Source organism: Brachyistius frenatus, unplaced genomic scaffold (assembly GCF_029030835.1).
Source record: "Brachyistius frenatus isolate BFR_SWC_R1_liver_20210118 unplaced genomic scaffold, ASM2903083v1 Contig_28, whole genome shotgun sequence".
In the NCBI taxonomy this organism is placed as follows: Eukaryota; Metazoa; Chordata; class Actinopteri; family Embiotocidae; genus Brachyistius; species Brachyistius frenatus.
Window position 1 is genome coordinate 3,311,595 of NW_027210627.1, and position 27,779 is coordinate 3,339,373.

Below are 27,779 nucleotides of genomic sequence, written 5' to 3' on the forward strand. Positions count from 1 at the left end.
AGAGGCCTTCAGCTAAATCTCCAACTTGCATCACAAATGCTCTAAGTCTTTCCTAATAGCTGTTAAAAGGGGATTATTAATATGTTTTGTGTGTGTCGCAGCTGTTTCGTAAGAAAAATTGCTGCTAGTGTTACTCAAGGGTCTTCAAAAGAAAATTAAATACTCTACTACTGTCATGAAAGATGAGGCTTCAAAAGAGAAGGGTCTCCTTGAGGGTGTGATTTGGACGCAACAGGGGCTTCACGTAAAATCACAAAGTAAAGTCATTTACCTCTAAATTAACTGCCATTGTGAGGCTATTGTGACTTTAATTAGGGCCCAAGTACCGATAGTGCAAAAGCCCTATTATTCTTCTATAATGCCGCTTCGGAGCTGGAAAAGACCTCATGAGGACGTGGGTTCGAGCCCCGCTCAAGGTAATCCACACAGTTCACAGAGAGCCTCTACGGGTAAGCCACACAGTTTTGGGTTAGTAAATGTCGTCATACCAAAACAAAAACCCTAATACAAAATAAAAAAAACCTAATACAAAATCAATAACAAAAAATAAAGTATAGCCAGGGTGATGCGGCTAACTTTGATGTTTCGCTGTGACACAGGAAGTTGAGTTTTAAGGTCAAACGATGCTCCAAACCTCACGAAACTTTGCAGATGCGTCAGGCACCAACTTTCATGAGTTTTTGAAGATGTTAAAGCCGCCGAAAAAAGGGATTTTTTTTTTTTTTTTAAAGAAGAATAAGGAACGAGATCGAGAAAAATATTAAAACTGCAAAGCGGGAATATGCGGACCCTCGCGTGCTGCACGTCGGGGAGCCGGCGGCTCCGACCCGCTGGATCCCCGATGTGCACCGTGCGAGGGCCCGTATATCACTGCTTGCGGTTTTAATTCTGTATCTTTCTCTGCACGCCACAATTCACTGCTGTCCACTGTTAAAAACACAAAAGAGACAAATATTTATTGCAATGTAACCATTTATTTCACTCCACTACAAAATGATATAATTATTTGAGCTATGATACAGTCTCCACATATACATAATATACAGTTTAAAGAGAAACCGAGGATATGATACAAATAGTGTACAGTGTAAATAATTCTTTTATAGAACTATGAGCATGCAGGTTCCCACTTTTAACAAGTGTTGCTCGTATAATTTTTTTAATTCGATTTTTCAATTAGTTACCCGTTGTTTTAAAAATCTATATTTGATGGACTATATATAATACTATTAGAGCAAATTAGAGCACATTTTGACAGCTGAATTGTTAAGAGTGAATAGCGTCAATGCACCGCAATGTATTGTGTCCCTTTTAAAAAAATTAGTGTTAATGTAAGTTTCAAGCTGTATTTTCTTTCACCGTTGTCAAAAACAAACAGGGTTTGTAGCATCCAAGTTACAAATTGTTTTGTCCTTAGAATATACTCGGCCATGACATTAGTAGCATCACAGAATTAATTCATATTCTTAGCCTACACTCTTGGATACTAATTGATCTGCCAGGACAGTGAAAGTGGAAACCTCAGAAAGAGCAGAAAATAAACCACCTAATAAATATTTAGGTGGTTTATACAGAAAAGAGAGCCTTTAAAGAACGATCAGCACAATCACATCTGAAATAATGGAACTAGTTTTGATACAACTGTAATCACTGGTCATAAAGAAGAAATAAAGTAAAATAAATACATTCATCAATTCAACCAGAATTTCACAGCAAATGTTTTTTTTAATATAATTTTCTGTAAACACTGTTGATGTATATCGTCAGGGAGGCAAATGTGCAGTAGAACTAACCGAGGTAGCAACTGCATGTGTGCAAGTATTAACGACATTCAAATTACACTGTTACTAAATGTGGTAACTGCTTTTTTTTTTATTCAGGGTGAGTTAGGCCACTATACAAGGAAGCATTTGTTTGTACTCCATTCACACATGGACAACAGTGGGATATTTCTATTACTGGAAATTTGAGGACAACTGAGACAGTTGTTATTCAGTCTCACACCTCCGCGATCCAACGTCCTACTACAGTTATCAGTCGAGTATTGCTTCGTATTTTCATATTAGCTACATGTGTAAAGCACATTTCTTCAAGTTGCAAAAGGAGCTAGTAAAATATTTGTTTGTATTATATAGAAAGTCCACAGAAATTTCCATTTAACCAAACATGGTCTCCATCCTGAAAAAGGAACAGTTTGGCAAATCCTGTCGTACAAATGGACAAGACGGGCCTCCACAATGGTGGCTATCCTGCATGCTCACCGCAAGGAGAATGGATGTTTTTTTTCTCCCTGAAAGTATGAAAGATTGGTGTGTCTGTTATTTTTGTTATAAGATACTTTAAGAGAAAGAAGAAAGAATTTTAACACTGCTTCGTCGCCAAAAAACGTTTTGTTTTTTTCTTCTAAAAAAACCCCTTCAAAAGGTACCTCCCCTTATAAAAGTGCAGCAGTGCTTCAAAAGTGGAAGAGTGATTGAAGTAACAGATAAACTGGGAGTACTAGATTTTACACAGTGGGATAAGGTTGTTGTAAGCAAAGAAAGCAAAAGTTTTTGAAAACATTAAAATCCTCTTTTTTTGGGGGAAGGTAGCTTGAGGGAAAAAGCTTAAAAGCAAAGGTTTGGAAGAATAAGAAAATATTAGGATGACATATAAACGATACCGGGACAATGATAAACCAAGATACCACAATCCTATTAAATATATTTCAGTCATCTAAACCACCAGGACCCTCCATAAAAATAATAGATTTCTCCAGCCAAGACTTTTACTCCTTTTTCCAGTTAGCCGAGTGTGCCATTAATAAGTTTAATATATATTTGAAAAGGTAGTCCAACAGCTCGACAGCAGATTCAATGATCACCATGGAGAACAGCAAAATATCCGGAAAAGAAAGCTGCTTCCTACTCCAATCAAACTGTACGTCAAAGTTCCAAATCCAAGAAAAATGCTGGGCGTGCCACACCCTAAACAAAAATGCATTTTCCCTTCATGATGAAAAGAACAAGGAAATAGACTTTTAATTTGGTCTAATGGATGCTGAATGTGCAGCTAACCAAGCATTAAATACAACCATCTACTCGTTGTGCACGGGCTCATTTAACAAAGGCACCATCACAGAACAAGGGCCAAAGACCGGGTTAGGTTCTCCTGCAGGGTAGGAAGATGAATTGTATTCGTTCATCTGTCGGTCTTATCAGCTCACACGTCCACGTTTCCATCCCGTTATCCCAATATTTGTGAATAATGTCCGACCTCGAAAACAATTTGTGGCCTTTTTTAAAAAAAATTTTTTTTTATTAACGTGTACCCAACAGATATTTCCTGCCCTTGTTGTGGAGGAACATATTTAGGTTAATTCCCTGTTCTGGCAGGAAAACCTAAAAGTTCAGTTTTGGTCCCATCCCACATCATCTCCAAGAAAAATGACCTTACCATTATTATGAACACAAAACTGCTCTTGCCTCAATATTCAGTGCATTTTTTTTTTTTTTTTTTTAGAAGATTTTCTTTGTTAACCTTTTTTCCTCATTCAGGTTCTGGAAGAGAAGTTGATGCCAGTCACCATCTTCTGGATCTTCTCTTCGTTCTTCAGTATGTTGGACCTTACAGCACAAATCTTGTCCTGCTGGTCCTTGATCAGCTGCTCCAGTTCAGCTAGTTCTGCTTTAAGAGGCTCGACTGCGCGGTCTGTCGCTCTGCAGGCGTATACAAGCACACACAAACAAAGAACGAAATGTTTCCATGAAATCATCCGCGTTCAAGTTGAGAAAGTGACCACAACGACCAGCAAATACAACAACAGAACACTTAAGACCTCGTATTTAAACAGATACGTCATCGTCAGTGTATTCACGTTAACATATCGCCTGTGCTCCAATGAATTTAAGAGACTCGGAGAGAAAAACAAACGGTAGAAGATTAAAAGATATTGTTTAGAATTCAGATGTGAGGTGTTGATTATTTGAGTGTTTTCGTTGGAATATTGTTTTTCCGTTATGTTTGTTCATTTTGATTAAATAAAGCGCATTATTAGTTACACCCTCACGTATGCTTCCTTATTTGCTACCGTCTCAGAGCCGGGCTATAACAAATTGGGGGGCACGTCCGGGATTTGGACCGGGCACCTCTCGCACCCAAAGCGAGAATCGCACTCCTAGTAAATGTTGTAGAAAGGAAGCGCCCTCGCACGAGAAGGCGAGTCTGTATGTGAAACTGGTGACGGACATAAACTGAACTATATTCGACAACGCATAACTGCAGGCTTGTTGAGCATGTACCGGTCCTACCTCTGCTCCTGCATCAAGGCCTGCGCGTGCTCCTTATTCTCCCGCCGCCAGGTGTGCAGCTCCGCCTGCATGGCATCCACGTCCTCCTGGATGTAGTCCATGATCTTGCCCAAAGGTAGGGAACTGCGGCACACCATCTGAATGGACGAGCGAAGCCGATCAATCTCCCTCGTCACCATGTCCCGCTCTTTCCTCTGCGCCGCCTCGGACACCAGGTTCTGAAAGGGGAAGTGGTGCGATGGGTGAGGTTTGGGTGATCAAAATATTACGTAGCATGCAACCATCAAATTCTAGGGCGCGCGCGTGTTGGTATTTGAGGAATGATTAAAGGGAACGCCTTGTTTAATTACATGAACAGGTTGCGCTTAACAGGCAAAGAAAGAAAAAGGTTCGATGTGATTTGCGTGATTTATCACTCAGGGCTGTATCAAACCGATGTAGGAACACACACAGAAATCACTTGTGTGTCCCCGGACCAAAACCATAATAAACTCTCTTGAGGAATTCCACCTTTGCCAGCAAAGTCTCAAATGCTCAGAACCAGAGCAAGGCTGCATTTAGTGGTTTAGGATTTCAAGGCTAAAAATGTTAGGCAGGAATTCTACCAACCTAGCTGTATATATAAAGATCAAACGTGCTGCTGAATTGTGTTGGCTAAAGTAGGGGACTGGCTGACTGGCTGGTGAAGGCTTCCAGTGTATGGTGTGCGGGTGAAGGAGGGGAGGGGAGGGGGGTGTTGGCTTTCTCCCAATTACACTCAGTCCCCTTGACGGTGAAAACGAGGGAAGGGTATCAGGGAAGGACCTCCCTTCGCAGGGAGCAAACCCAAGGATGTTTGCTCAGCTGGGCTTCGCGAGGCCTGTGTGTGTGTGTGTGTGTGTGTGTGTGTGTGTGTGTGTGTGTGTGTGTGTGTGTGTGTGTGTGCGTGCACTCGGCATTGCAACCCTAAAGCGCCACACACACACACACACACACACACACACACACACACACACACACACACACACACACACACACACACACACACACACACACACACACACACACACACACACACACACACACACACACACACACACACACATCTACAAACAGCAACCTGAGGATCAGTGGAAGCATACAGTGATCACACATAACCCCCACACGCAATCTTGGTCTTTAAGTCTTGTTTATTTTAGTAACAGGCTGTGGCAGCGGGGTTATTTAACTACAGTATTGAGTAACAACTACTACACTTATGCCTCCTTTCAAGTTCAACTCTTGGCCCAAATCTCTCCGTTTGGCTCCACAGATGGGAGCACCTGCCTTCGTGAGGCAGCCGAATTCATACTTGGAAGAGAATGTAAACTAAATGACAGCTTCCTCTTCAAAACACACAATCTGTCACAGAGCCCCCCCCCTCCAATGGCAGGCAACATATGGCTGGCGCGGCTGGAGCATATAGCGTAGCCTTATCGAGCCGTCTCTGAAAACAAACCAAGCAGCTCGCTGATTACAGTTTTGAGGGGCAGCTTGGCTAGACAAGACCCCACTGCAGAAATGACATGCGACATTATTGTTTGCCACCATTTCTTCTTTCAGGAAGCGAGTACAACATTTGCGACGAACTCACTCTGCTGAGGAGTGTGAGGGTTGAAATGCCTCGGCCCAGCGGTCCCCCAGCAAGGTGGGTGGCTTTCCGCTGGGCGCCGTGAACCCTGCAGCTAGACAAACACTACGGCTCATTCGGCCTGCCTGGCTGCGGTTTGGTCTGCACGGCCCAGACGGAGCAGGACCCGTGGCTTCGTTCTATTTGACGTCCTCTCGCCACCCCCCCCCCCCCTTCCTTTTCTCTGTTGGAAAAAAAAAAAAAAAAAGTGCCGTGAAAACATGACCCCTTGTTCGTGTGCACTCTGTCTGGGTAGATATAAATCACAGCTTTATGGGGGTCCGTGTCGGGCTCTACGAGACCCGTGTGCTCCTAGTTTTCCTTTTTCTCACCCAGATCACAGAACAATATTTAGACGTGGTGACCACAGAGGAGTAGGAGGTGAGAGGAGGGGAGGGAGGGGGTGGGGGGGAGGGGGGGCAGGTTTTCCCATTATCTTAGACGGTGATGAAAGCCCCAGGGCAACAGGGAAGACACAGCCTTTGTGGACTAAGAAGAAGAAGAAAAGTTTGAAATTTGAGCTATATACCTACAGTATTTATATCATATAAAAAAAAAGTGCATACATAACATTTTATCTGCATTTTATTATTAGCAAAATACTTGTTGAGTTGAATTTTTCTACTTCATCTAAAACTCAGTGCAGACAAATAACACTGCAAAGTGCAGTGCAATGTGAATTCAGCCAGATGTCACACGCCTAATCAGCTTAATTAGGATATGCGTGCAAAAGTTTGATTTATGGAGCCCTTATGGGGATTTGTGGGACTAAAAGGAAAACATTCTTCAAAGTATCCTCTGACAAGAAAAATGGCTCACAAACACAGGAGCTGTCAGTGTCATGGAAAGCTTTAGGGTATCATTAACTGGGAAAACAAAAATTTCAACACTAGCTGTCCGGTCGATGGCGAGAGATCAGCTTCTCTTACGAAGAGACTGTTGAGCGTCATTCATTATTGGTAAATTATGAGATCAAATCTGGTCAAAACAAGCATATTATAAATGCTGCTACACCCACAATCAATATGAGTCAATTTGAGCACAAACTAAGGTGGTTACAGCAGGTGGTTACCAGCCTCACAATAGTAAATTATTATTTTGACCCTGAAATCTGTCACTTAATATTACACCAACATTTCCCACCGTGTGACAGAGCTCGCTAAAAATGTCATTTGACCATTAATCTTTATGAACTCAAGGGGGGAAAAAAACTCAGATCACACCAATTAAAAGAAAAATTAAGTCTTGTTAAAGTGGGTTATAGATCACTGAAGACCACATTTAACAACTTCAGAGCATCTGGGAACAATTTGACTGGCTGCTGGTGTCCATGTGGAGACACTGATGCGCTCCCTTAAGGATTTTACAGTGGGTTCCTGTGGAGGATCTGAGCGGTGAGCCACGGAGTAAAGCAAAAGATGAGAATTGGCTGTGGACGTTGTTTATGGGCTTCCTTGCCATTTTTCATCAGATGCTATTGAAAAGTTTGGCTAGATCATAAAAATAGCTTGGAGTCAGTGAGGTGAGGAGAACAGCAATGAGGTTACAGGATGTTGTTACAAGGTCACTGTCATCCCTTGGGACACTATTGAGATCGCTACCCTGGGGTATGGGGTGAACCGAGAGGAAACCTCCTCGGGACCACTGGCTACACTGCAGCAAAAGAAAATGGAGAATGCATTTTAAAAAAAAGAAGCGCTTAATCTTTCAAATTCTCTGATGGAAAAAAGAGCCGCTTTGAAGGATTTGAAGGAACAACTTGGGTGTCAAAATATGTCATCAAGGTTGAGGTCAGGCCTGATAACAGATTAGTGCTGCTCATAAACCTGACCAAAAAAAAAAACATCTCTTAACAAGCCAATGTGACCTCGACAAAAGTAATATGACTAATGGAATGCCACGGGGTCATTTCCTTATGTTTCCACAAAAAAACCGCTGGATGTTTATGAAGACAGAGGTCTGCAGAGGAGTATTTATTTTCCTGACAATTCTACAGAGAGTATTCTGGCCCTTCTCCTCCGTGACTCTCACTCAACAGCCATCCATTTGTATGCCACAGGGTTTATTTATACATTACAAACCTTCATCAAGGCTAATTGGATGGGGCAAAGAAATGGGAGGAAAAGAGTACACAAAAAAATCTTATGAAAACGCAGCTGTTGCAAGGGGCAGATTCTGTCTAAATAGAAAGAGAAGTATCTTGGAATAATATACAAGGCGGCCGAGGGGTCATGAGGAAGGTCGTCCCCATAAATATACAGCAAATACTGGTCGCACACACTGTGGTGGGACAAGGCAAAAATATATTCTTTTGATTGCTTAAGTGTTTCTCAAATTTACATCAGTAACGGAAGAGCTCAATTAAATTACAATGGACATAAAAAAAAAAAAATAATAAAAAAAAAAAAAAACTTAATTTCCATAAAATAAATAAAATGGTCCAAAGGTCGACATGTTTGCACTGAACACGATGTTAAAGTAGTTTTTGACTTATTCAGACACTATGTTTCAATAAATATCAATATTTCTTTAAGAAATGAATTAAAGCAGCTGTAATTTCAAACCGGTCCAACCACATAGAATGAGGAAGCTCAATATTTACATTTTTGTCTCTGCGTGTTTTACCGTGATTACCAAAAAAAAAAAAAAAATTAAAATAAAGGACTCCATTAAGCTGACCCCCCCCCCCCCCCCCGCCCTTTCATGTCAGGAAGGAAGTCATTATAGCTCTTTATACAGCTGACGAGGTAAGGCCAATAATGACGGAGGGGTGGACTGGGCAGTTCCCAGTTCCTATGTGCAGACATACCTGCACTAAGCTGCCCTGCAGACCGTACAGGATGCTCTGAAAACTGAGGAGGCTGCATTAAGAAAATTAGGGTAACCTCTACAAGGCTATGCTCATGTTACAAAAAGAACGCTGCTATTTTGGATGTTTTTTTTTTTTTACCTGCGTGTGTCTGTTACTACATTTCAACACACTCTCGCACGAAAAGTTTGTTAAATGCCGGGCCTTGAAATTCCTGCTAAGCTATTTCAGCCTACTGCTGGTTAAGCTTCGACAACTTCGGGTGTAATTAATGAGGGATGATTTCTGAGGCCGCAGTTAGGAAGAGATAGATCGGGGGGGCCTTTCGGCATGAGTGACAGTCCAAAACAGTGCATCCATCAGAGTCAGGGTGGTCAGCTGAGGAAGGGATGCAGGGAGAGTACGCTTCAGTGAAGGGGACCACCCAAAGCCGACAGCATACGCCACCTCACACCGCGGAGTACAGACCAAACTGTAAACTTCACACCGTCTCACACTCCAAATATTGATGAAAGAACGCTCTCACTGGCTGATAAATAAGCTGACAGAAGGGAATCCATGAGCAGCGGCAGTAAGATGTCACCTTGTGTAATAAAAAAAAAGGTCCACATTAAAGAGGAGATGAGAAGGAAGAAGAAACCTTACTGGTACCTTTGACCTCCTTATACATATTGTTTTTAAATGGAGGATATTCCGAGACAATGACTGAAAAACCAACTGTGTATTGTCTGTTTTCTGCCACGTTAACACAGGGGGAGAAGTTTCAATCGAATTTAAGGTCAGAAAACATTTTTCCAAGATGGCAAATACCTTCCAACTGTGCACAAACAAAGACGTCTGTATGCAAAAAAAAAAATTAAGCATACCTAAGATATTAAGCAACCCAAGAAAACAAGCTCATTTTGGTCCAGACATCTTGATGTGCGTGGTAAGTGTGTGTGGTCTGTTGAGGGTCATACTTGCTTGTCTGGTTATTAGCCCCTTCAGCTTCACTGGAGGGGAACATTTTTGTGGTTTTCAAGGCAGTGCAATTACACCTCCGCACTACATTTGTTTATATCTTTCTTTTGATAATAACCAGTGTTGCAGCGGGTTTTTTTTCCGGTGGGGTTAAAACGTGTTCCCTGAGAATAAACGTTCCAGAAAGACTCGCTGATAGCACTGATGGAGATGTTTAACCTGGGTTTCAAGTCACTGGTACTGATGATTTGGTAAGAACTGGGCTAATACTGCCCTCTAGTGGAGATAAAAAGAACTGCTACGTCAAGTCCATACCTGCTCTTTAGGTTTGTGGGAGGATGGCGACAATTCATAGTCTTTCTTGGTCTCGAGGATCTTTTTCACGAGGCCACCTACAGTGAGAAAAAACAGTTAGAACAAAAGAGAAAGATCTATTTCCACAAACAAGGACGTGATTCAGCAATTCAGTGAGAAGCAGAATCAGGAAAAATGATGGCAGTACAGAAATATAGAAATGTGACTGTGTACCATGTTTCTCTTCACTGTTTAGTTCTTGTGCCGGTTCCTGTAAAGAGAAAAACGTAGGTAACTACCTCAGACTTACAGTTTTCAATGAACAACTCACTGTTTAGGCCACTTACCGCCTCTATTTCAGGAGTAGCTAAGAGCGGAGGGCTCGCCTCCTCCACGAGAAATTGCTCATCTTCATTCTCCTCATCCTCAGACTTCTTCCCGTCCATGATGACAGGTGCTGAGGGTTTGGCACTGAACAGCCTGAAAGACAGACAAAGTGCTCAACTCATTTCTAACTGAAATTTTAATTTAAAGGCATATGTATGGGCGAGAAATGCAAGCCATCTTTTTAACAATTGTATCCCAAATACTATCTTCATCTGCGTGTTTTCTCTATTTGGTTTGATCAACAGTTATTAATCTCTACCACTAGTGGGATCTACACAAGTCTAAGAATGAATATATAAAGAAGAGTAGTGTTATGTCTTTGCTGGTGTAAATTTGACAAGTGTTGTTGGTGAATATGAACGATGACGTCACCTCTCAGCCAGGGTCACATCAGTGTGGCTGTCTTGTTTCTTGATTCGAGGAGGTGCTGGGCGGGCACTGCTTGGCCGTGCTATCCGTCTGTTGCTGCAGAATGACGGAACATAAATAATAATTAAAAAAAATATCTCGATCTAAAAGCTGATTTTAGATCTAAATTTGTTTTCTATTTTTCAAAAAAAAAAAAAAAAACCCGTCTCAGAGTATTTTATTTTCTCTTCTTTTTTATAGAACAAAATTCTGTCAACAGCTCCCTGAGATTTACCAAATGTCCACTTTTGGGCGGCCACACCGAGTGGCTCAGATTTTGCGAGGATAATTTTTACATTGGACAACATTCAGAATATTAATAACAGCTGCTGTAACACAGCAATCGTAACCGATTAGTCAGTTGAATCCAAAATTTACTGGAACACATCTTGGATCGGGTCCCGGGCAGAGTTTCAGAAGCAAAACTAACCATATTTTCATATAAATTAATTTAACGCAATATAACAATGTAATAATGCTGCAGCTACTTTTAAAATTAAATCAACTTCTCTCTGATACATCCTCAACCAAAACTAAACATTGTGATCTCCATTAATAACTTATTTATTATGTGGCTTTAGTACAATATTGAATTTTATATTATTCTGATTATTATTATTATCATTTAACAGATACATGTGAAAACAGCTTGAGTAGAGGAAAAAGTACATTTTTGAGACGATGAACTTGAGCAGCAACATGTGAGCAATGAGTGTTTGGAAAGTGAGTTCTGGTTAGGTGTTGACTGTTCAGACCTGGAGGCCATGTCTGATGGCACCGAGGATCTTCCAGCGTTTCCATTTTCCTGCAGGTCATGTCTCTGGGCTAACTGAGCATCTCCATCTATAAAAAACAAACAAACAATGACTCCTGTTAGCTTTGTATAATAGAGCAAGTATCACACTTGAACTTAGCACGGCGGATTGAGACGTCGTAAAACGCCGCTAGAACAAGGCACCAATGTTCGTCACTCTTTCTGAAACACTACCACTCTGGACAAGGGAAATTCAGTCATGTAACTTCAGCTTTTACCTCCTTGCATTCACCTTCATCCCACATTAAAGATGAGCTTCACTGAGTGCTCCATCCTAAAACTCACTCAAATCTTTTGGAGTAATTTAACATCCCCTGAAAAACTTTGCAGACTCCAGCGGTTCAACTTAACACCTGGATGCAGCGATATACAGGCACACTTGAAGATCCCATGACATCGCCGTTGGGTGTGCAATGAAGCAAATATCTGACCACACCCAGCTTCACCCATCAATGAGGTGAAACAGGTTTCAAACTTTCAAGCAGTGAGGGCAGTAAAATGGCCTTTTAGCTCGGTGTTAAGGAAATCTTTAATATCTGTGAGGACAGGCGGCTTTATTGTCCCTAGAATTAATAAAAATCCTCGACAGATAGCATTCTCATACGGTGCCTGTCGACAAGTGGATAAACTTTGCTCCTGTATCTCAAAGATGTGTAGTGATGTGAAGACTGACGATTAGATCTATAAATAGATATCATCCTTTTGGACTTGCATCTGAATTTCTTTTAAAATTTCTACAAACCATCGTAGCTTTTTCTTTCTTTCTGCACATAGTGTTTCTCCCGGTGTGCCTCCTATTCTTTTACACACCCGGGTAAGTTTGGGCTGTGGCAGGAACCGTTGCTAGTGTAGACATGGAAAGCCCGTTGAAACATTGCATCCAATAATTGGCCTTTAAAATTAAACTTGACTGACTTGCTCAGATGCTTTAAACAAAGGACATCATTCCTTTTCTTCATTGAGTCATTCAGTCACTTAATGAGTTCCTGCGCTCACTTTCTGACTACGAGTATGTGGAGCCTGAATTCAAAGGAGCACTCTGACATTGTGGGAGGACACTTCTTTTCCACATTACCACGAGTTGAGATTAAAAGATCGATTCATTTTATGCCTTGTGCTTTGAGTGCAGAGTTAGTTAACATAGCTGCTCGGGTTTCCTTCTGTGACTCTGTCATTAAATATGGGTTATTTGATTCATGGGTGTGATCATTACGATCCGTCTCCATTACAGCAGCTTACCACAGCCATCCTCAAAACGCTTTTTTTTTTTTTTTGACAAATCACACCAAGTCTACTGTAATGTTGACCTCTTGTCCACAGCATGTTTCTCTTTACATGGAACTGCATGAGACAGAGAGAGAGGAGTAAAGAGAACACCTACCTCCCTCACTGTCAGATTCATCTGTTGAGAAGAAGAGAACAAAGCATTGTGAGGGTGGGTCCTTTGTAATCCACAGAGCAATGAGACCTACTAAAAAAAACTAGTATGAAAAACAGACTAATCAACAGTCTGTGTGTCTTTGAAATATTTATAGGAGAATGACATCGTAGAAAACTTGTTATTAATGCCAGTTCTATGCAGCTTTATTGCTTCAGCCAACACAGCAGTAATCATGATGAGTCAGTCCTACCTCCCACTGAGGGAACTAATCAATGATTTTATTAGCGGAGTGCAAATAGAAAGCCGTCAACTGTCAAATCTATTTGTGTGTACTAAAAAGCACTTCTGTCAATGATTTCAGGACTTGAAAGCATTGTATTATATATTTGTATTAACCATGTGAGATGCCTTGTTGGTGTCGGTGGTTGGAATAGGGTGCTGGGGTTTTACCTTGACCTCCAAGTTTGGGTCTCCGTCTCTGCCCTTTGGCAGATGAAGGCCGAGGTATTCTAGCTGGACTGTCAAACTATAAGAGGGAAAAATACAACTTTAGTCCAGTACCAGCAAAATATTCTTGATCACACATGAAACTCTCCAAAAATTATACAACACGTTAAAAAAAATAAATAAAAAAAAACACTGTAGAGCTTTAAAGTAGCAACATGCTTGCAGAGCACACAAGCAAGGCCCGCTTCCTTTTAGAAAAGCAGAATGACAGAATGCAAAGTGACTGTCGTGAGGAGCTGAATAAGCACTGTAAGCTTCAGTTGATAAAGATCCAGAAAGACACGACTGTCACAGCATCAAAAGGGGCGGAGGATGAGATACTAAGAAAAATCCTCAGAACAGCAACAAACCAAATCAGTACCGGGACAATTGTGAATTGTGTTGTGTAGCGAACTTCCTCCCATGGTAGAAAACAAGGTGGTTTTATGTTTAATTGAACATCGCTACACACTGCCAGACCAACATTTCATCTCTGAAATGGATATCCCAAATCAAAACAAGCAAGTTAGTGAGCTTAGTTTATTGACAGCTGACTTACGAAGCTCTAATATATATATATATATATATCTGATTATAACTGAGAAGACATCAGAAATAAAAAAAATTAAAAATAAAAAAAAGCAGTGGACTGTCTTTGCCCTGAGGATGTGAAATGAGAAAAGTACCACTGAGCCATTTTAACTGTTACGGCAGAGTAAGCTCCTACCTGGTTTTCAACTGCTTCTGTGGGCTGTACAGGCAAAGAAAGCAGCGTTAGGACAAACACTTAAACGTGACTTTTATCAATTACGATGTTAATAAGAGGAAAGAAAACCTTATGCCTAATAAACACTGTAACCGAAATTAGAACTGAAGCAAGCGGCCAGCCACCTCAGACTCTTTGCTACAGTCCCGACATTCAAGCACTAAAAAGATCTGCAAAGCATTGGATTATTTTCTACTGATTATTTGTACAGGCTTGAATACCTCTTCAGGTGGTTCTGGTTCCTTGCAAGAATAAAAGGCACAAGATTAGAAAATTAATTTGAATTTCTTACAACACATAAAAGTTCAAGATCCAAACAAGTAATTAATTGACCAACTTTATGTTTTTTGAATTCACCGACATTACGTAAGTCAAAATATAGAACTCACCACTGGCACAGTTTTGGCTGTTTTAGGCTCTTCAGCGCCGAGTTTCTGCTGCGGCTCCTCTGATACTCTCGTCTGCACACAAACGTACACTAAATGTAAATAACAGCATTTGTTTCCAACATGTAAGATGTGATTGGGATCGAGCTGCATACTCTGCTGTTGCTGCTGTCTCCAGTTTTGTTTCTCTCATCTCCGTCTTTGTGTCGCTCCCTCTCTTTGTCTCTTCGTTTTTCCTTGTCTCTTTCTCGGTCTCTGTGGGAATCTCTCTCTCTCGTCTTGTCTCTGTCTTTGTCTCTCTCCTTGTCTCTTTCCCTGTCTCGGTCCCTCTCCCTGTCCTTCTCCTTGTCCCTGTCCCGGACTCTTCCTTTGTCCCGATCCTTGTCTCGCTCCCGGTCTCGACTCTTGTCCTTGTCCCGGTCTTTGGCATGTTGGTCCTGCTCGCTGCGGTGGTGCTTCTCCGAGCGCTCCCTGTCGCGGTGGTGTTCTTTGTCTCCGTCTCTGCGGCGGCTCTCCTGCTCTTTGGGCTGGTCTGGGTTCTTCTGCTCCCGGCTGCCGCTGCGCTCTGTGATCTTTTTCTTCTCCTGAAATTGTTCATATCAAAGCAATGTGTAAGGATTTAATGACATTCACGGTAACACAATGGGAAAAATGATCATTTGAACCAGGCCATCAGATCGCAAGTCTAAATGCTACCACAGCAAAATACATTTCACATCATATGTAGCAATGAGCGTTCTCACCTCTCTGTCTGGATGACGCTCACGTCCCTCCCTATTCTCCTTGTCCTGGGACCTGGAGGTGCTGGCCTTGGTCTTCATGTCTCCCTTTTCTCCTGCAAGTACTCGCTTCACTGCATCATCACTGGACATCTATAGATCAAGCACGGGGAATTATTCAGTGGAAAACAGGAGAAAACAGGAAGTAATCTGCTGTTTTTTTGAATATTAAACATGAGGTTAATGCAGTGTGCAGACAAATATATTTAAAGCTGAAGGCCTGAATTCAAATCATGTTTAAAAACATCTCTTTTAAAATGTCTTGAAGTAAAACTAACCGTTAAAAAGGACCAACTGAACTGACCTCCCTTTGCAATGAGGAAGACAGAAGGGTTCAACACAGCTCCTCAAAAATAACACTAAAGCAATAATGGTACATTTAGTGTTATGTTCTTCAAAGACAGGAAAACTATTTAAATAAAACACAAAAAACTGCCAAAAAGCTCAGCAATAAATTCTTATTGTGACATTTTATGTTTGATTTATTAGCAAGATTGTAGCACGTGTCTTAGCAGCTGGCTTTCCGGACCCAGCGTACCATTATAAACATGATCATGGTTCGAATGCGCTTTACTGTCAGAGCTAAATACACATTAAAGACGTTCACATGTTTCTATTGTTTCATACAAGTTGAAAATCCTGAAATACTATCTCTACTGCAATTGTGACCAGATGTCTACATGACAGCAAATTTACTTTTCATAAGATCTTAGAAAAACACATTTAAACCGCGAAGAATTCTCTACACAGTTTAAAGAGCAGCTATGCCCCAGGCTCATGTGTTTACACTCAATCTCCAGGGTACAATTAAAATATTTCAAAGTTCTCCCTGAGGCACGCAGTTTTCCCAAGAGTTTAATATTTTGATGTGAAAAATAACACATTTTTTACGTTATTTTTATGTAGTGCCACAGATGTACTTTGGTCTTTTGTATAACAGAGACAACATAAACAATACGGAAAATTAGTGGGTTTCAAACTGAGCTTTTCATTGTGTGCGTGCGTGTGTGTGTGTGTGTGTGTGTGTATATGTGTAATCTCGCAACGGATCTTTTGAATGGCATACAGCAAAGCACAGATGTATTAATGATGGCTGTTGCATTAAGTGTCCCAGTAAATCGTAACAGTAAACCAACATGCACAAAAAGTAGGACCTGGCCATCATTAATACACCTGCGCTTTCCCTCCAATCACAAGTCAAAATGTGTGCCATGAAAAAAAGATATATCAGACGAACCTTGTTGAGGCAGCACTTTGCGATGGCCTGCAGCAGCTCATTGGTTTTCTCAGGTTCGTGGCCGGCCACGATGCGTGCCGGCTTTGCCGCCAGAGGCTCGCCACTCAGCAGCATTACGACATCTATCGCTTTCTGAAGGAAGGCTATTTTAGAGTCCTTATCCTACACGGAAAAAAAGACATGTTGTGATGAATGGGACGAGTGCACGAGAGAGACAAGACATGGGATGCGGCTGTGAAAGTAAAGGAACTCCAGGGAAAAGTTTTTCCGACCCCATTTGCAATGATTAAACCCTTGAGATATGCGTATCCTTGCAGTCTGCTCAACTTATTACTACCATGCTACAATTCTTCATAGCTCGCTTTGAGTAGCAGTAGACTCATCCAGCCTAGTCCAACCTGTCCCAATACACAGTTTCTGAATATAACTGGACCAACAAGCACAAATTGTGTCCAACCTTTAACTCTGATTCCTCTCTCTTCGTCTCTGTAAAATAATAATCAGGAGTGGCTTCAGAATAGGAGGAACAAACAAATACCGAGCCCTCTTTTGATTTAATTCTTGCATTCTTACTTGAATGTAAATAAAACAGACCTTGGTCCAGACTAATGGCCCAGAGCTAAACAGTGCCTCCAGACTATCAGCCTGCTGCATCTGAGAAGCCTGCCAACTGTGTAACATAAGGACATGTATCTGGTGCAACCACCTGGCCCCTCCGTAGCACCCGATAATAGGCTGGCCTTTTACAGTGTTGATCCCATTATGTCATTTCTATTCAGTAACACACTCATGCACAGGAGCTCAACAATTATTAAAATACATGATTGACATAAGACATTGTTATTAAAAACGATGTGTTACTCAGGTAACCACTAGCATGTATATTCCTGCAGCCTCCACTGTTGTGATACTCTTATGTGATCATTATCAGTTTTAGTACTGGTTTAAAATGTCATTGCGCAGTTCATAAAGCACTGCATGGTCTTGCGTTAAAATACTAAAATACAGTCAATGGTTTTGTTTAAGCACTTTTGCAATTGAGAATAATGTCTGGGAGGACTTTTAGTAAACATAATCATTAAAAGGATATATTGATGTTTTCGAGAAACATTTTAATAAAGTAAATTATGTTGAAAATAGATCTAATACATGAGCTCCAAACAGTGGTTTGAATGAAAATAAAAGTAAATTCCAGAACAAAATGTCAGGTTGTCAAACAAATGAACTACAAATCAATTCATTGTCCTATCATATAACCCATTCACAAACATTTTGAAGGTGTCTTTCTCTACTACCAAATATATGCAGAGACTTGTCAACTGGATATAAGACCTACAACGGTGCACAAAGAATCTATTTCAAAGAAATAATCTCATAGATTTTCATTTAAATGTCTTTAAAGTCTCCGAATGAGGTAACACATTGAGCCACATGAAAGCCCTTGCGTTTTCATTCCTATGAACTGAACGAGCTGAGTGTTGGTGTCAACATTGTCTGCTAAAATGAAAGCTTATTGCCACGTGACATCATTGAGACTGATACACCTTCGATAAAACTACAAATACACCAATGACAAATTAACGGTGTTTCATCACAGCAACTTGACCTCAAAGTTGTAAAGAATTGAAATTTGAACCATAACATTTATCTAACATCAGCTAAGACGTTTCTCCTCATTAGCGTAGCATCTTCTCATTAAGTATTCATCTGGCTCGTACACAGCAGATTTAAGTTCTGACACCTTGACAAGCCTTCTCAGTGATGCCCTGCCAGATCCTCTCACTGAGTCTGTCTTACGGGCAAGCGTGTAGGGTTACCCCATAAACAGACACTCTCAGGCTGTCCCGCGTAACGCATGGGTGAGCACATGAACAAGTAAGACCGCTTTCGTAAGACGTAAAGAAAGCACATATACAGACTCAACTGAATATGGAGGAACACTGGTATCTAAAAGTGTAGTGATGTCAACTGTGCGGATCAGAAGACAAGAGGTAAGAGAAAAGATACCGAAACGAGCAGAGAAAGGGGAGCTTACCTTTACGCTATCCGACTTCATTTCGTTGTCTTCATACAGGCCTTTCATAAAACCAGTGGTCCTGATGACCTAGAGGTGGAGAGAAAAGAGGTTTCACAGTTGGAAGATACTTTTTTTTTGCTATGAACCATTTCATGATCCTGAAACTCAAAAACACACACTGCAAGCACAGCGTCGCCTTTAAAGTAGCTCCTGTGCATCAGGTGCTCTTCTTCTGACGTCTTTTAATATCATAACAAGTAGCAGTGCTGCTGTTCTACCGCAGGCTAATAGTGACACGAAGATGACTTTGCTCAACATCAGTTTATATTTGCAATTCGTTCTGCGGTTAAAGAAAAGTTGCAAACGTCTTTCTTGGCTTTAACAACGTGATTCCTGGAGTCAGACTCCGACACATTGCTAATCAGAGGAAAGGAGTCACACATGCCGACACACTTCCCTTCATCAAATATACATGAAGCTCAAGTGAAATAAAATACGAGCCGATAGGTGGAGAGTGAGAATGAGATCTCACCTCTGTTTAGAAAAGTGAAACAGATTTTACGCTGCTTGACATCTCAAGTCAAAGGTGCAAGTTGAGGAAAAAGCCGTTTCATAGTGTTGATCGCGTTAGATTTTGCAATAAACTATTATTTCAAATTTTTTTTTTTAAATGACTAAATGAACAGAGCGGGCCATGGGGCTGATGATGTGTTCCCTGTTTAATGTAACATTGCACTCATTATTTTGTTACCACTGTTCCTTCTTAATTACTTACACTACCGGTGTTTTGTTGTGATAAATTGGTGCTTGTATTCTTGTCGTGTTCAGTCTGGTTTTAAATTGATAATATTCATAAACGAGATGACAGTTTGCAACACAGCAGGAGTCACTCTTTAGTCCCCGAAGCTGACGAGATCACAATAACAATAATGACATCTTCAAGTAAAATGCTGACACGAATTTTATTAGAGACAAATAATCACATCTGGCCATATTCTGTATCGTCATGCTTCCCTTCAGCAGTTAAAACCTGTGCGTCACCGTGCATTAAGCTTTATCTTTCCTATTCCCAATTATTCTCTGTATCACACGATTCCACGGACTTTCCCGAAGTTGGGAGGAAATAGCCATCTTACGTTATAAAGCTCTCCTGCTGAAGACTAAACCACCTTACATCACCTTACACAATCCAGCAGCTACTTAAGCGCAGAATCCCTTTTGTACTCGTTAATGTTGGCAAAACAGGTTTCAGGTACGATGCACCTGTTAAATAGAATATGGAGCAAGCTGCCCTCAAACTAGACACCCAGACTCCCCCGTAGGTATTTTAAAGCTTCATTATCGCCCGTTTAAATTCCTTGTTTATTGTGTTGTTTCTATTTTTGCCGATTGTGTTCTTGTGAATGTTTCTTGATCTCAGGTCTCTCTCTCTCTCTCTCTCTTGGAATAAAAAAAAAAAAAAAAAGAAAAGAAGATATCTTAATCTCAGCGAGACTGCCTGAAACGATTGGGACACTTTTAACCAAGTGAAAACACGCTGGATGTGTTTGTACATTTTCTATTTGTGAATAACAACTTTCTTCACACCACGGGACTCCTCCGGTCTCCCAAGTGGCGTATTGCTCTTCCCGAAGTACAGGAAGGAGATGGAAACCAAACGTGTGTGACAGGTGGTAGCTGACCTGCTCCTCACCACCTCGGAGAAAGAGCTGCTGTGGGTGGCTGCAGACAAATCACACATTTTATTGGCTACCTTAAAAAAAAAAAATAAACATGTGTACCTTGTTTTTTTTTTAAACAGTTTGAAACAAGAACAAGAACACTGTCTCTGCATTATAACCTGTGTGTATATATATATATATATATATATATATATATATATATATATAACTATATGTAACTATATATAACTCTCTATATATAGAGAGAGAGAGAGTTATATATAGTTATATATATATATATAACTATATATATATATAACTTGTTCACCGATAAGCTGCTCAGCCGGGACGGTTTCTGAAGAACAGACCGATTTATCCAACAGGAGAGCCGACAGAGGACAGACAGGTTTGTTGATCCCTGGGGGGGACTCGTGTCCCTGCCTAGCGACCAGAAGACTCGTGTCCCTGCCTTAGCGACCAGAAGACTCGTGTCCCTGACCAGAAGACTCGTGTCCCTTCCTTAGCGACCAGAAGACTCGTGTCCCTGCCTTAGAGACCAGAAGACTCGTGTCCCTGCCCTAGCGACCAGAAGACTCGTGTCCCTGCCTTAGAGACCAGAAGACTCGTGTCCCTGCCCTAGCGACCAGAAGACTCGTGTCCCTGCCTTAGAGACCAGAAGACTCGTGTCCCTGCCTTAGAGACCAGAAGACTCGTGTCCCTGCCCTAGCGACCAGAAGACTCGTGTCCCTGCCTTAGCGACCAGAAGACTCGTGTCCCTGCCCTAGCGACCAGAAGACTCGTGTCCCTGCCTTAGAGACCAGAAGACTCGTGTCCCTGCCCTAGCGACCAGAAGACTCGTGTCCCTGCCTTAGAGACCAGAAGACTCGTGTCCCTGCCCTAGCGACCAGAAGACTCGTGTCCCTGCCCTAGCGACCAGAAGACGCCGTTAGCACGGCTGGCCGGCGACATCACCTTTTAAACGGGTAACCTAACATTTCAGACGGACGCCGACCTCCGTCAGCGGCGCTCCAGTGAGTCGGAGAAGCGGCGGACCGTGTCCGTGCTGCAGCAGACATTTTAAAGCAGCGCCGTCCCGACACTGGAACTCACTCGGTTAGCTTAGCTCGTGCTAAAGTCGGTGTGCCGGCCAGCTAACCGGACGGGAGGACCGCGCGTGTTTGAGCGGAGCAGCTCCGGTTGTCGGGAGGTCAAGAGGCTCGTTGAACAAACACCGGCGGCGACGCTTGACGTTTCTGTTAACGCGGTCGGCTCGGTCTCACCTCGCTGAAGATGTCGTGGAGGTATCGAAACGGCGGCTTGCTCAGCAGTTTCTCCGTGAGAGGCGGTTTCTTGATCACTTTGCCCAGCGTGTCCTGGGTCCTCTTCACCACCGCCGCGTTCATTACAGCAAGTCGGGAGTCACACAAAAGCACTTTACGACGCAGGAGACGAAGTTACAACGTGATCCGGAGGAGGACATGCAGCGGCTCCGTCGCCTGGTTGCTATGTCAATATTCTGCAATCCCAGAGGGCATCACTGCTGGAGACTGCGCCTGCGCCAAGGGTTTACGGTCGCGAGGCGCTTTTTGTGTCCATAGCAACAGCTAACAATCAGAAACCAGACTGCAAATGACGGATAGGTAGGTAGAGGAGGAGGAAGAGGAGGAGCAGGAGGAGGAGGAGCGGGAGGAGGAGGAGGAAGAGGAGGGGCGGCATATAAACTACAACCCACAGACGTTGCTCAGGTAGTGCAGCTCATCCAGGATGGCGCACCGATGCACGCTGCGGCAAGAAGGGTTACAGTGTCTGTCAGCACGGTGTCCAGAGGTCCAGAGAGGTCCATGTCTGGGAGGAGATCCCTCAGGACAACATCCCCTCATCAGGAGCATGTCCAGGGGTTGTAGGGAGTGATACAGACACGTGGAGGTCACACACACTACTGAGACTCATCTGGACCTGTCTGGAGGAGTTTCCACAGAAGTTGGATCAGCCTGCGATCTGATTTTTTACACTTTTTATTTTTTATATTTTGAGTATGATTCTGAATCCAGACCTCCGTGGGATAATGATTTTGATTTACATTGATCGTTCTGATGTTATTTTGTTCTCAACACGTCCCACTATGCAACGAATAAAGAGTTTCAACTGGAATATTTCGAAAGTGTTGCTGATAAACTTGTGAGGTCAGGTTGCCTTTAAAAGCCCTCGAATGATAAATATTTTCTGAACTCCTTTGAGGACCAGTAACCCCAGTATTAGGTCAAGGTTAAAACAAAGTTTGAGGCTTTCCATGTCATCACATCCTCATCATAATATCAAACACACACGTGCTTTGCCACAAATAAAACAGTGGTGAGGTCAACTCCCACACTATGAGTGTGACTGTCTTTTAAAAAAAAAAAAAATTATATCATGCACTGAGACCCATATAAAAACGTGATGTTCTGTCATAGACAATCTAGTATCGGTGCATGTGTGTGACTGAGTTTCAGCGATTGGTGCGTTTATGTATAGCAGAGATACCGGTTTGGCAAGTTACGATGAAAGAAAAGAAAGAAAAAAAACCTGACAGATAAGTGTGCATACAGGAGGGTAAGTGCAGATGCCTATTGCTTCAAGTTCACAAGGTAAGACTTCCACAGTACCTTAACAGGCTTCAGCAAAAAGCAATATTTAAATAGAGAATTGCTTTTTGTATAAACATGTATATATTGGCTTCCAGAATAGCAAGGTTCCTCGTAAAAAGCTTGAAAATGATGTGTAGAGTAATGCGTCGGTCGAATTTCAAGATACTGCTTTAATCCTACTTTTTTTTTAATATTAATCCTTTTTACAATGATAGTAACGATAAAGTGATGTTGCATAATTGTTATGTTGAAAAATAATCTGAAACTAAAGTAAAAGCATTGCATTTCATTTTTTTTTTTAAACCCATATGATTACTATATATAAAATTACAAACTCCCCCCCCCCCCCAAAAAAAAAATGCATAGGCTAGTTTAACACGGTAGCAGGTGGACCTTTTAATAATAGTGCAGATTTCACTTGAGGACAATGTTCAGGGATTCTTTCTCCACTGTTTCTGTGTATAGCACCATTTGAATGCCGGGCCCGTCGAGCTTGTTTGGTGGCTGCAGATTATTTCTAGATCGGGCTTTCAGGAAGCCATCTGATCACAGTGGGTCAAAGAATTGTCTCGTAAATGTTCCTGCCACAAAATTGTCTTTTTTTGGAATAACTTCCAGCTGTCACTGCAGTTCTCTCACAGGACAGGGAGTGATGCTTCGCTGGCTCTTGTTGGCTCTGTTCATTGGCGTCTGCGTCGGTGCCGGTGAACAGAAGAAAAAGAAAGAGAAGCCTCAGCCCACATCAAGAGGTAGGTGATGCTTTTGTTGTGACAACTGTTGTTAAGGGCTTTAAACTCTTTATCAAAGGAGAGTCATAGATGTCAGTTTGATTTTGTGTCTGAAGGGAAGGTAATACAGTGAAAGCATAGAGCTTCGTGTTAAATCGTTGTTGATTTTACCAATGTGTCTTTATTATGATTTCTGTAGGATGGGGGCGTAATATTAGTTGGGTCCAAAGTTATGAAGAAGGCCTGTCAAAAATGGTCGAAAGGTAAGGCTCTGCTCTGTGATAACAGTATTGAATATTTGTTCATCCTGTTTGTTCATCTGTTTTATTACTGCATCCCCCTCAAACATATTATACCCCCTTTACTGTCCCATAAAAAAATTAAAAAAAGACCACTTTATTAATCATTATTCATTTGCAATCCAGCAGAGGGTCTTTGATTTCTCAGGGATTTTCTTTGTGCAAGACTGCATTCACAGCCATCAATGTGTTTATTGTATTGAGGAATGTGTGAAGTTGTTTCTCTGTGTTTTGGCTCTCACAGTCAGAAACCGCTGATGGTGATTCATCATCTAGACAACTGCTCATACAGTCAAGGTACTGCGCTAACTTTGGTTTGTTAAAAAAAAACAACAACACAGAATGTCTTTCTCACCCAGACGTGGGCTTGGTTTCATGGGGAGCACAATGGGCGCATTCCTTAATACCTGCAAAGCAGGTAGTGAAGTCAGTGTGAATTATATTCATAAATCACTCAGCTGGTTTCCAAGTCAACTCATTGGAATCCTCCAACGGCATTTTTTTTTTTTTTTTTTTTTTTTAACACATAAACAATACAGACCACCTACGGGGCAAAGTCTGGCTTTTACTTTTATGTTTGTAGGTTTGAGCAAAAAAAACCAACCAAAACAGCATATTGTGCAGTCTGTTTTTGAATGCCTGAACCATACCAGCACTTCAGTCGAAATGGAAAACCAATCATTGCTAATTAGTTTATTTCACAGCTCAGTCGTACTTGATGAGGTTTGAATTATCTGGGTGTCATGCATTTATAGTTTATTAGTGTCGAACAAGAAAAGACACTAGGTAGGTTGGTCCCACCTACAAAACTTGTTCCTTACTTGCTCAGCGTCCTTTGTGTCTGTCAAAAAGAAAACACGTTGAGAGCATGGGCTGCAATTTAATCAACACAGTCTGCAATCACTGCAAATGCCGTACCACATTCACCGATTTTACCTTTAATAAGGGACATAAATATGTATATATTTTTTTCAGAACATATCATATTGCCTTCTTTGCCACAATATGAAACTGAACATGAATATTTCAACAGCTCTGAAGAAGGCGTTTGTTGCTGTGAAGTCCATCCAGAAACTGGCCAAACAGGATTTCATCATGCTCAACGTGGTGGTAATTGAAGATCTGTTACATACAATATGAAGAAAATCCTTTCCAGTATGCAACTATAAAAACTGCTGGGATAAAACATCTGAACCGATTAAAATCAAAGAATAAGCACATAGTGGACGTTGCAACCGCTCTACTACTTCAGTGCTCTGACACTTGCGCTCATTGTTTTCAAACATGACTTTTTATTACCACGTACATTTATATGCGATGTTAAATACATTTTTCTTTTGTTATTTTACAGGAAGACACAGGCGACTATAATCTGGCACCTGATGGCTTCTATGTTCCCAGAATTGTCTTTGTTGGTAGGTATTTACAGCCTTTATCATAATGTAAAACTATAGTCAAAATATTTGTTATAAATCCAAAAGAACAATATATTTATTTCCTAAATGACCGTGTGAGATGATAAACTGTTCTAATCGGATGGTCAAATTACCCTGAAGCTAAATAGACAGATTTGAATCGGGATTGAAGCGTCATGCATGTCAGAGGTGGTGCTGATGAGAGGGAAACGAACAGGGGTTGTCAGTATTGTATTTGTAATGATGGTGTGGGAAGTGTTGAGGTTAAAACAGAACTTGATATCTCGATATCTCAGTCTTAAAACACCCCTCTTTTGGCTGTCAGGTCCTCTGTTTCTCTTTTCTTTTCACTTTCTCTATTTGCTCTTCCTCTACGACTGTCTAACGCAGGGGTGTCAAACATACGGCCCGCGGGCCGGATCCGGCCCGCCGGGTGATCCAGCTCGGCCCGCCGGATGACTTTGCTAAGTGTGAAAATTACAGAAAGACATAAATTACATTTCTATGAGAAAATGGAGGTTTATGAGTACTAACGTTTTGTTTTTTTTTTTTTTTTTAATCGATCCAGTAATTGCTTCAAAACCAGCGTAAATGGGCTGATGTCTGAGTTTTTGGTCTTTATGTTTCTAGTTTATTGTAGAAAGATCTTAAAATAGGGTTTATCATCCAAAAACCTTCACCAATGATTTAAACAAAGAGAAATATTGTCGTTATGTATGCGTTATTATGCTGTGATTTTACTGGTCTGGCCCACTTGAGATCAAAGTGGGCAGTATGTGGCCCCTTAACTAAAAATGAGTTTGACACCCCTGGTCTAACGGCTTTCAAAGTAGCACAAGCACAGTTTACAAAATACCCAACATCAACAGTTTATTGATAACATGTTTTTTTGTTGTTGTTGCTCTCCTTAACTGTCCGTGTGTGTGACATGTTTTCTTGCAGATCCATCCATGACTGTGCGCACAGACATCACAGGAAAGTACAGCAGCCGCCTCTACACCTACGAGCCCGCTGACATGAGATTACGTGAGTGAGCATAATGACAGTTTGCACACCTCACCTGTCAGGCCGCCTGGAGACACACTGAACACATGCTGCTTCAGCTTCCGTGTTCCTCCCTCAATAGTTTGACACGAGTTAAAAACTGTCTTTACGAGATGGGTCTGACAGACAACGATGAGCTTCGTGTGGATGTTAGCAAGAGACTTGTGCAGGTTTTAGGTTTTAGCAGAGGGTCAGTCGAGAAGGTTGGAGAAGTTGTGCATCGGCAGTGAACCTTATTGTTTCCCGTTTGAAGAGTTAAATATTAGTCACAAAACCCACGGGGAGGCACTCGTATGGCAAAGCACCGATGTTATTTACCACATAAAAAAGGTGAAGTGTTTTCAGATATGATTAATACAATTATTATAAGATAATTCTGCATCATTTTTTTTTTTTTTTGTCAATTGATGTGATTGATGTGAAATTGATTGATATAGTTCTTTATCCAGAGCAGAAAACGCTAACAGGAAGTGAAGTTAGGGTCCAAGCTTGTGATTTTTGTTGCCGGCGCCACACTGTTATTCACATTTGGAATTTGAATTTAAAAAACACATTCACACACAAAAAAAAGAGACAAAAGCCTATAAATTATGGTTACTCAGATATTAGACACAAGAAGTCTTGCCAGAGAAACAAAAAAGCAAAAAAGTAAAATCAGGTTTCATTTAATTGACCATAATATTATTTGGAATGCAAATTAAGGAGAAAACTTAGATTGCAGTTTTGGTCAAAAGACGAAAAGGGATTTATTCTGTGGTGTATTTTGAAGGACCTTGGCTTCCAGATTTGTGGAAGGTGAGCAGACGAGTTGAGCACTGAAGGTTAGCTTCAGGTTAACTCATGGGCTTCAGAAAACTGAACTTCTGCTTCCAAAATCTGTTTAAAAATCTGCAATTAACTTTGGGCCGTCGCCGAATAATAAAAACACACATTCATACCACATACGGTGAGCGATGAGCAGAACCTGCAGCTTGTATGGCGTTAGTTAGGAGCTGCTACACTGTCAGCAAAGTAAAAGCACTGTGGTCTTTGTTTTCATTTGTCTTCTCTTTCTCCACAGTGGCCACAAACATGAAGAAAGCCAAAGTTTTGATCCACAGTGAATTCTGATGTCTCTGCATCTTCCTGTCTGCTCAGTGCTTAAAAAGGTTTTCAGTGCTCAATAAATCCAAAATGCACGTAAAGAAAAGTGTCAGTTTTTTTTATATATATATCATATAGAATATGTCTATTCACAGTTGATCCTTCAAGCTAGACGTTATAATTGTTAGTTGTTTCGTTCATTTAAAATACTTTATAATAAAATGCTTTATAATAAAAAAACAAACACCAAAATAAATTGTT

General features: G+C 41.3%; 2 protein-coding genes across 3 annotated transcripts; one reads left to right on the forward strand and one right to left on the reverse strand.

Annotated features, from left to right (window-relative positions):
- Positions 1-960: 960 nt before the first annotated feature.
- On the reverse strand, positions 961-21,831 carry traf3ip1 (TNF receptor-associated factor 3 interacting protein 1). Of its 2 annotated transcripts, XM_069698912.1 has the most exons (17): positions 21,603-21,831; positions 18,680-18,748; positions 16,645-16,806; positions 15,372-15,500; positions 14,784-15,212; positions 14,632-14,703; positions 14,464-14,484; positions 14,204-14,227; positions 13,441-13,516; positions 12,991-13,011; positions 11,551-11,638; positions 10,760-10,852; positions 10,348-10,480; positions 10,235-10,271; positions 10,022-10,098; positions 4,290-4,507; positions 961-3,698 (listed from the first exon to the last, which is right to left on the reverse strand). In XM_069698912.1, exons 1-17 carry the CDS (start codon positions 21,723-21,725, stop codon positions 3,533-3,535), a joined length of 1,938 nt encoding a protein of 645 aa, XP_069555013.1. In that variant the 5' UTR covers positions 21,726-21,831; the 3' UTR covers positions 961-3,532. The 2 variants fall into 2 exon arrangements, with proteins under 2 accessions (XP_069555013.1, XP_069555014.1); XM_069698913.1 differs by lacking the exon at positions 14,464-14,484.
- A 1,068-nt stretch (positions 21,832-22,899) lies between these two features.
- Positions 22,900-27,624, forward strand: agr1 (anterior gradient 1). The gene is made up of 8 exons (XM_069698719.1): positions 22,900-22,949; positions 23,580-23,698; positions 23,877-23,940; positions 24,221-24,273; positions 25,010-25,086; positions 25,328-25,391; positions 26,334-26,417; positions 27,496-27,624. The coding sequence occupies exons 2-8, from the start codon at positions 23,602-23,604 to the stop codon at positions 27,543-27,545; spliced, it is 489 nt and encodes a 162-aa protein (XP_069554820.1). The 5' UTR covers positions 22,900-22,949; positions 23,580-23,601; the 3' UTR covers positions 27,546-27,624.
- The last annotated feature ends 155 nt before the right edge of the window (positions 27,625-27,779 follow it).

What these genes read in the sequence shown, in the direction of transcription:
- agr1 (XM_069698719.1), top strand. Translation starts at nt 23,602, where the DNA reads ATGCTTCGCTGGCTCTTGTTGGCTCTGTTCATTGGCGTCTGCGTCGGT. An exon ending in TCCCAGAATTGTCTTTGTTG is followed by an intron (nt 25,392 to 26,333) that starts GTAGGTATTTAC and finishes GTTTTCTTGCAG; the next exon opens with ATCCATCCATGACTGTGCGC. An exon ending in GCCCGCTGACATGAGATTAC is followed by an intron (nt 26,418 to 27,495) that starts GTGAGTGAGCAT and finishes CTTTCTCCACAG; the next exon opens with TGGCCACAAACATGAAGAAA.
- traf3ip1 (XM_069698912.1), bottom strand. Translation starts at nt 21,725, where the DNA reads ATGAACGCGGCGGTGGTGAAGAGGACCCAGGACACGCTGGGCAAAGTG. An exon ending in TGAATCTGACAGTGAGGGAG is followed by an intron (nt 11,639 to 12,990) that starts GTAGGTGTTCTC and finishes TGTTTTTTATAG; the next exon opens with ATGGAGATGCTCAGTTAGCC. An exon ending in AAACAGTGAAGAGAAACATG is followed by an intron (nt 10,099 to 10,234) that starts GTACACAGTCAC and finishes TTCTCACTGTAG; the next exon opens with GTGGCCTCGTGAAAAAGATC.